Below are 9,437 nucleotides of genomic sequence, written 5' to 3'. Positions count from 1 at the left end.
CCATCGGAAAACACGCGCCCTTGGCGCTTGTAAATCGATTGCAAAACGTCAATCGCGTCACGCATCTCAATAGAGATGCGAGCCCTTCCCCAGGGCGAAGAAAGGGAATAGACATCCCCTTTTACCCTCTTCGAGTTGTCTACACAACACGGACAGGGATCACCCCACGTGAGGCATGGAAGCCCAGCCTCACGTGACAACCGATGCAATTTATACTTTGCACCGGTTGGTGTTCGTTTCTCAAATTTAACGCGATTCGCGTTAAGTCTTTGAAGCCAGGTTTCGCGTCCAATGTCTTTGACATTGCGAATGAACGCACTCCAAGCTTGCATAAGCGAGACTATTTCTCGCTAATTGTTGCCATTAAACCATCGATGCTTAAGAGAAGCATCGAGATAAAAATCTTCATCTGCGCGAAAGTTCTTCATGCTGCGATCAAGGCAATGTAGCTTTGTCGCAATAAATAAAGGATATTTATTGTGAGGAGTAGCTTTTCCAGACAAGCTATCGAGTAGCAGTTCTGGCAAAAGCCACGGCTTCTTTTCAGGGGGCGAAATGAGACATTTTATTGTCTTCACTCCCCTGAGCGGTACCCACTGAAGCAGGGGTACCACAAAAAAAAATATCGATGGCTTACGCCATCGTCATCACCTTGGACAGAAACAGGTACAGGTGACCATACGGGAGACGAAACGGGCGATGAGGGATTACCTCATCGTCGGAACCAAATAGACTATTATTTTGTCTATCAGAATGAGCCCTCTCATTCGACGGCTCATGGTCAGCCGCCTGACGTCGATCAGGCGACTGTTCCATTCTCCCCAAGTCGGCCATTTCGTCCGACTTGCATTCGTAGTCGACCTCCAACGAAGGGTCTTCTTCACGTGGTAAACCACCACGTGCTCCCGCAACATCTAGTGTTGCGCGAGAAAAAGATACTAAGGCAGACGTTCCAACTGCCGCAAGAGATAATAGTGCGTCACCCGCGGCTTCCCGAACCGCAGCCGAAGGCGCCGCACTATTAGCACCCCGCATGGATTTGTTCTTCATGCGATGGAATTTAAAATGATATTCTGACCAATCAAGATCATATTTTAATTAAGTGGTCACATAGTGACAACTCCATCCAATGACAGTCAAAGTGATTTGTCGTTTAAGGGACGGTTGATGTAACGGGGTGTATCGCTACATGAAATTAAGACTTAAAGGTTATTAATTAATATATTATCTAAATGGTAGAAAGTATTTGGAGAAACGTTACTTTATATAGTAATGTTCGGAAATCTTATCCATAAATAGGTATAGGCCATTATATCTATTTATCCCGCAGACTAATCAGGTGTAAGCGTAAACAAAAGAGAGAGAGATAGATTAGATTTCAATTGCATGTTTAGTATTTGTTTATAGTTAAGTTAGCATGAACAGAGAGAAAGAAAAGAAACTTAATTAAAAAGTACAGTTTTCATTTAACCCTCTTCAAGGTAGTTGTCTTAAAGAGAAGTCTTCCTCTGCACGTAATGGTGTACGTGAAGTGACGTTAGGCATTACTCGCAACTGAAGCAGTGCGAAGTGGACTTGTACTGAAGCAGTACAAGTCGTAGTGCCCCGTTACAGGATAGCTGTCCAAGCGAAGAGCGGCAGGCTATTAGCGATAATGTCTAGTAAAACGGTTGGTAGTATCATAATGTCACTGCCGATTGCAGTAAGGTAAAAGTGAATGCACTGTGCACCAAAGATAATCCGAATTTGTTCTAGATCCAGATGAAACCGAGGTCAAATTTCGTGTCGTACCACTCGTGAAGCTGGCAATCTTAACAAGTCCAAACGATCGGAATACGTTTAACATGAGACAAAGTCGAAGCGGTTTAACCTGCTTCTCTTGCGTGCAGTGAGGTAGTTGTGGTGGGCGCGTAAGCGACCTCACCCAACACACTAAGTACTCTATTTAAGTGTCGTCACGGGAGCGGTAATTCGGCTCCTCGTGCGCAGACTGATTTATATTTAATCCTATCAAATATAAATATCTATTTTTTCAATCAAAATGTCATCTCTATAGATAACACTTAATATGTACTGCGAGCGTATCTTTCTAGACACCTCGCGTAACTGATGACGCTAGCCGTCATCACGGATAGCGCTAGGCGTCATCCCTCCTAATTTGAATGCACCCATGTGCATCACATACACAAGGGTTGGTCACTAATGCACCACACCCGAGTCCTGGGTCTAATTACTTTTGTTGACCATCCCCTTAAGTACACCAAGTGTACTTAACGGGGACTGTGTAACATTAGGGCAACTTGAGCCCGTTACACCATGTGTGTCTTTCCCATACCAGACGAGCTTTCCGAAACAACAAATGGTGTGATCTCAAATTGCCCTCGAGGATTGCGCGGATTGCTTTCGAGAGTGACTCGACTTGCCTAGCAAGATTCTTCTAGAGAGTCTCATATTTTTCCATAGTTCCGGCTTTTTCGCTGTTCGGCGAAATGTTGGATGGTTCGTCAATTGGAAGCACCACCAGCATGTGAATTTGCTTTGGCTGCGGCGCGGGCATTTGTTTTTCGTTTAGACAATCCTGGATAGGCCAAGTTGGATTCAATGGCTCACAATTTTGCATACTTTTAATGTCATCATCCACATTTCCTTCTTCGAGTTGCTGTGCACTCGGCTCGCTATCCGGCAGCCACGCGTACCCCTTCCTCACCGAACACATCTCGAGACCGCCAGCATCGCATTTAATTTTGTTTGGATTTTCTGTTGTAATAACCTTATTAAGTCCGCCACTAACTCCATTTTGTCGATAATCACTGAGAATACGCCTTTCACTCCGATTAAGATATATAAGAGCTTCACCATTCGTATTTCGTCTTTTTCTTTTGAATTGTGACTACCATTTGCTCGTGACCCATGTCTTTTAACATTTCTCGCGTCCACAAAACTTCTTGTGTGCATAGGCTATGAGCCATATGCTCAGCCTCCGCCGAACTGAGCGCAACGGTTCGCTAGTTCTTCGACTTGAATACTACTGGGGCGCTTGCATCATGATCACAACCCCTGAAACTGAGCGTCTATCATCGGTGTTACTACCCAGCATCCGAGTACGCGTTGACTGCACCTGTGCCACTGCCTCGGTAGACGATGCCGGTTTGGCGCGCAGTCTTCCAGTAGCGCGGGACACGAACTGCCGCGCTCCAATGTTGCAGTCCGGGGTTCTTCAGAAGGCGTGACAGTTAAGTTACCGCGTACGCAACGTCTGGGCGCGTACAAGTCGTTATGTACAGAAGACATTTAATGAAAGAACGGTATGGCTTCAAGCGCATGACCGAACTTCCATATTCCGTAGTAGGCGACTGCGGTGAGGATAGCTTTAACCCTGATGCGCACGGATTTCGACACTCTTGGCATCTTGTGGGCCGAACCTTTCAACCACGTCGTCGATGCAGCGAGTCTGCTTGATCATGAGCGTCCTAGCTGTTCTAACTTGATCGATCTCCGTGCCTAGAATAAATTTTGCCTTGTCCAATTCCTATATTTTAAATTCGTTATCTAGCACTTCCTTCGATTGGTTGATCTCGTTGCTTGTTTTTGCTACGATTATCATATTATTGACATACAGTCCAACGTAGATGAAGCCGCCTTGGATTGCTTGTCATTATATACTGATCCGCACCACATCTGTTGGAACCACTTTCAACAGATAGACGATGTATTGCTTTGTTCAAGGCACTCGCCGCTTGTTTCAATCCGTATATAGCCTTGTTTAGCTGACATACATGTCCTTGAGCATCGTCGATACCAAGCGGAACCTCCATATTGACGTTGTCCGTCAACACACTGCTGAGAAAAGCTGTGTCAACGTCCAATTGCTCCATTTGATAGTTGCATTCCGCACATACCACGAGGATGGTCTGGATAGAGTTCATGTTGACGACAGGGGAATAAGTCTCGAAGAAGTCGACACCATACTTCTGCTTAAAACCTTTCGCGACTAGTCGTGCCATTCTGGTCACGCTTTTTGGCGAAGACCCATCGACATCCATTGGTGCGGTCAACCATGCTTCGCGGCTTTAGCGTCCATGCCATGTTCTGTTCATGCGACCGAAGCTCGGCGTCCATTGCTTCACGCCACTTTTTGGCATCGTCGCTTGCCATTGCTTCAGCATATGTGGTCGGTAATACGGAATCCTCACCAACGCTCTCGCATACGCGAGGACAGCTTCCGCAATAAGGTCATCCTCTTCGATTATAGCACGCTTCGGAGTTAATGAACCATCACTTTCTTCCTTCGACTCTTCGGTTTCCGATCTGTTTCCAAGCATCAACGTCGGCTCACATCTTCTTCTTGTACGTTCCACTTCTGGCCAAAATATCAAACGATGTTCATGTTGCTCTTGAGACTAGGGTCGAAACTCTGCTAGCTCCAGTCTGTTTCAACAGGCGTTCTGGGGCCAGCAAACGTGGTACCGCGACGCTTGGTGTATGTTCTACATTTTCCATTTCGACGTCTGTGACCATATCTTCGATATTCTCAATATGTTTATCCAAAATGGGGTGTCTGACACGTTGATGATGAATGGTTGCTTCGTCATTGTCTTAGTCACCTGAATGACTACTTCTGGCTTTATCACTTGCGTTTCGTATATTCCATCCACTTCACGCTCACCCAGTTTCTCTGAACGGGTCATTTTGACCTTGGCATTCTCCAAATCATAATCGCGGTAGCCTTTAACATGAACAGCATAGCCGAGGAACATGCACTTATAACTCTTGGGTTCAAGCTTTGTCCTCTTCGCATCGTCGCTGTGAGCGTATCCATGCGACCCAAGCACACGTAAATGATCCATTTGAAGCTTCATTTTGAAGGCCAACTCGTATGGCGTGATGTCGAGGTTCGCCGTATTGATGGAGCGATTTATGAGATACACAGCTAAACTCACAGCTTCCGCCCACCATTCAGTCTGAATACCCTTGTAGTTTAGCATACTGCAGGCCTTTTCCATGGTAGTTCTGTTCATGCGCTCCGCCACTCAGTTTCGGTGAGGGCTGTATGGAACATAGCGCTGGTGTCTGATGCCATTCGTTGACATATGCTAGCCATAGTCTTGTTCACAAATTCGGTTCCATTGTCAGAGCGTAAGCACCTCATCCGTTCTCCCTACTGGTTCTCGTACATCATCTTGAACTCCTTAAATTTACCAGCCACTTTTTTCTTGCTTTTAATCATAAAATTGAGACATACCTCGAGTAGTCATCGACAAATGTAAGAGGATACTTGTAACCTCCCTTCGAAATTGTTCTCATTGGACCAATGATATCCGTGTTCACACGCTCAATCACACGTGTCGCTTTTGTCATCGATCGTGAAGGGAACATCGTGACGTCTGCTTGCCCTTCAAACATCCGGCACACGAAAATTCCGTGACTTTCTTGATCACAGGGATGCCTTCGGTCAATCGTTGAGTCTTTAACAAAGCATCCTTGTTCGGATGTCCCATACTAGCATACCATAGCTCCCACTGAGTGTCAACACTTTAATATTCCTCGAGAATAGCTTCTTCTTGCTCACAGTCAAGCATATAAGCTTTCCCCAGCTTTGTTCCCGAAGCAACAGCTTGATCCTTCTTCCATATGACGCACGGCTAGCGCGAAAACTCCACGCTTATGCCACGTTTCGCAAGTTTGCCAACAGACAATAGTCTTCTGTCGAGCCCCGGAATAAAAAAAAACTTTAACCATGCATATGCTTTCCCATCTAAACCGGTTAATCTAACCTTCCTGGATCCTCTAACGAACAGCTTGTTGCCGTTCGCAATCGTAACTTCAATGCTTGTTTCTAGGTCCTTGTTCTCGACCAAGTCCTTCCTGTGGGGTGTCATGTGGGATGTGGCCCCGCTGTCAACCAGTATCCCTTAGTCCTATCTTTACTAGCTGCAAATACTGCATCCCCGCAGCTAGAGCGATTCCAAGCCGGGCAGTCCCATTTCATGAGACCAAACTGGTCACATTTAAAACACTTGCCCTTAAATCCACTGTCATTGCTTGAGGTACCCACATTACGCGACGCACCACCCTTTCGACTTTGGATCCTTCCGCCTATAAACTTTGCAGCATTCCCAGTCACGCGAAACGCTTTTTCTGTAGCCTCCTTTTTGCAGCCTCCCCAATTCGTTCAAAAGCTTCTCCTTCACCTCAGTAAGCGTGACGTCCGTTGCATTCTCCACAATTGACGACATCAGCTCATATTCGGACGGAAGACTGCTCAGAAGTGCCATAAGCTATCGCGACTCATCGACTCGCTCTCATCGTCTGGAGCTATCGCGACTCATCGACTCGCTCTCCCATCGTCTCGAGCCCAACAACCAGCTCGTCAAAAGCATCAAGATGCCCCGTCATGCTTGTACCGCTCTCCATCTTGAATTCGTGGAGTCGGCGCGTCATCACATCTCGATAATGAAGAATCGAGCGGTTGTAGAAGTCACGAAGCGTTCCCCATGCCTCCATAGCGCGCGTTGCTGAACGTATCTTGGTTTGATGTTGAATCTCGACTCCTTGAGTGGTTATGCCTAACATCTTGGTGTCGTTTACGAGCCACGCCTCCGTGGTATCATTCTCGTCCTCGAAAACATGATATGTCCCAGCAGACCCTTTCTCGCCAGGGTCGTCCTCATGTTAAACTCCCAGTGGTAATAGTTACCACTATTTAGGAGGACTTTGGCACGTTTGCTGGCCATGGTGAGTGAAGGTGTTGGACGTGACTTCGGGTGAGCGATGCCCTGGTGACCCCTAAACACCAGTAACCGATTTCAACTTTTCCTTTGTTGGATTTTTTGAACTCACGCCAGGTTTGAAGAACGCCTTTTCCCCACGTTCTAGCCACTTGAGCTAGATTTGTAATCACACAACATTTTATCTTCAATATTTAACGGTTCCATACCCGGCAGATATTCTTGCAAAAAGGGGATTTTATGAGCGGAGGTGCTGTTTATTGTTGCGACGAAACTGACTTTATAGTCTTCCACAATTGCAACATTTTTATTTTGAATGATAAAAAATTGTATAACGTTATGTATTGAGTGCCACGCAGCACCATAACCTATTTTCGTCAGTAATGTATTTTTTACACACAGATGACAGTCAGTATAAATCTATTTTAATTTTGTGCGTTTGTGCAGGAAGAGAATTATGGGAGATCTGAATCAGGACTGAGATATCTGAATTGGTTCTTATTGATCACAATCTACAAAGAGCAAGAGATCCGGATATGAGCTTTTTTCGAAGAATTCAAACGTCGATATACGAGCTATCCGATAACCTAAGACGCCGCGTCTTGCCACCAGATGTGCTTCTTGATGCCACGCTCGAAAGGGCAAGAATGCTCTTTTGTACTGATCCCAAGCGATAAAGCATTAAAGGCTTGTCGGACAACATCACCCTCTCGCAATGCTACTTCCTTTTTTCTGCTGAGCGGAGTGCGAATCACCATTTGGGTCGTGCAAATAGAGCGCACAGCCTACTCATCCTAAATCTTACAACGAGGCAATTTGGGGCGCGGAAAAGGGGTACATTTTTAGCAAGTAGCCTATTGCCCAACTCAAAAGTGGCGATCTCAATGATTGACTTTTAGTCGACACTGTCAAAGTAAGCGCTGGCGAAGTTGCTCCAGAAACACAAATGTCAGCAACGTCTGTGGTCCCAGTCGCATGTACGCTGGTACCCATCCCTTGTAAAGTCCACGCAGTCCTTCGTATTTAATGATTTTCACAAAGCAATCGGTCGCACTTGTATACTCGTGATCACGCATGTGCATCAGTCTTGTCCTGACAACATCTGCTGGTGCACAAGCTGTTGTTGCCACGAGACCAGCGACCATACTAGCCAGTATATGAGTCTGGACCCCGTCGTGCATTAACACCATGTGATTCGCTAAAATTGTCGACTTGGCCACATCATAGGCTGTAATTTGACCCGTCGTCAGCAACATCGCACGAATCATATTCGGCTTAAGACCCAGCAAAAGCGCGTCCAGTCCTTCCTCTCGTTTTATTCGTACGAGTCCGTCGACGGCGTGCTTGTAATTTCGTCGCCTTTCACGCGGCATACGACTGTCCGCTTGCATCCGAATATTGACAATATCGGCAGGGTTCCCACAGGCCCCGCCAAGAATGCCACCAATCATACCCAAAATGACATTGTAACCTGTGGGAATTGGACGACCATCATTCCGGCGTACCGCTTCGTCCTTGAGAAAATGGTACACTGCAAAACGCATCGTCGAGTACGTTCCTTCCCGCAAGGCCCCGCCAGAGATCCCTTGGTAGAGTCCACGAAGTCCTTTGTCCTTTAAAATATGCCGAATGGCCGAACCAAGCTTCAGATTGTCTTTCTTGGATGTCTGTAGATGTACTTTTAGCAAGTCAAATGGGTGCGTAAAAAACACCGCGCCAACTGCAGCCACACCGCCGAACGTGTAACTCGCAAGAGGTGGACGGGGAGTGGCAGTAGAATTCCATTGCAAAGGCACCGTAACAGCCATCCCCAAGTGCTAAATCACCCTTTTTCAGCAACATTGTTTAAAACTAATTAAAGTGTTTTATTCAAAGATTATGTAGTGCTAAAATTGCGATCCTTTCTTGTTGCCAATGCCCTTTTCATTGGCATCTTTCCAATCGTCTCAAGCGCGATCTTTATACGTTGCTTCCTCAGCCAATTCCTCATCGTCTTCATCTCCGTCGTCAAGAAGCTGGTCATACCTTCGTGGTCCTTGCGGCGCCTCCCTACAAAGAATCATGCATGCAATATTTAAATTATTTCAACTCGTTTCGACGCAATAAAAAACATACTGCTACATTTTTTGCCCCTCGATGGCACTAGTCATTTCTTGATCCGCGTTATTTTCTAGCGTCACTGTAGGCAGGCGATGACCGGATTTAAACACACCCGATCGAACCGTCTCGCGCTGCATTCCCATCTGTGGATTAATTCGCGTCACCTTTAACAACATCAGCATTGATTAAACACCTTAGCTGTATAAAACAAGCATACAATGCCCTGCGGTCGATGCGCCTCTGAGAATAGATCTCGCTGATCACTCGCGGCATTGTGCTTTAGAATAGACTCGAGCATGTTTTTTTCCTGATGAATTAACGCCTTTTTCTGTTGGAAATTGTATTATTTCTGAGTTGGTTAGTCGTTTCATGCTAGGTACGTATGTGCATGAAGAGGCGTGCTGCGGTGGTTGAAGTGGCGGCTAACGACATAGGGCCTGTCGTGTTATTACCTTCGATCAGCTTCGGCTGCAAGAAACTGCTTAGATGAACATGAGCTGTAGAGAGGTATGACAGATAACACAAGGGCAACAGATAATGACAGAATCCTTTTATTACAGTGCTAAAGACTTCTTCTCTATGTCAAGCGAACAGATTATGAGCCCAAGC

At 46.0% G+C, this 9,437-nt stretch overlaps 2 protein-coding genes across 2 annotated transcripts; both read right to left on the bottom strand.

The window, feature by feature from the left end:
- Positions 1 to 7,636: 7,636 nt before the first annotated feature.
- On the bottom strand, positions 7,637 to 8,536 carry CCR75_005034 (uncharacterized protein; the record flags this gene model as incomplete). Its single annotated transcript, XM_067963119.1, has 1 exon — positions 7,637 to 8,536. The coding sequence occupies one exon, from the start codon at positions 8,534 to 8,536 to the stop codon at positions 7,637 to 7,639; it is 900 nt and encodes a 299-aa protein (XP_067818845.1).
- A 138-nt stretch (positions 8,537 to 8,674) lies between these two features.
- CCR75_005035 (uncharacterized protein) lies at positions 8,675 to 9,010 on the bottom strand (the record flags this gene model as incomplete). Its single annotated transcript, XM_067963120.1, has 2 exons — positions 8,675 to 8,777; positions 8,850 to 9,010. 2 exons carry the CDS (start codon positions 9,008 to 9,010, stop codon positions 8,675 to 8,677), a joined length of 264 nt encoding a protein of 87 aa, XP_067818813.1.
- Between the last annotated feature and the right edge of the window lie 427 nt (positions 9,011 to 9,437).

Source organism: Bremia lactucae, linkage group LG6 (assembly GCF_004359215.1).
Source record: "Bremia lactucae strain SF5 linkage group LG6, whole genome shotgun sequence".
Taxonomy (NCBI): domain Eukaryota; phylum Oomycota; class Peronosporomycetes; order Peronosporales; family Peronosporaceae; genus Bremia; species Bremia lactucae.
The sequence above is the reverse complement of the archived record's forward strand: the minus strand, read 5'-3'. Positions and strand labels throughout refer to the sequence as shown.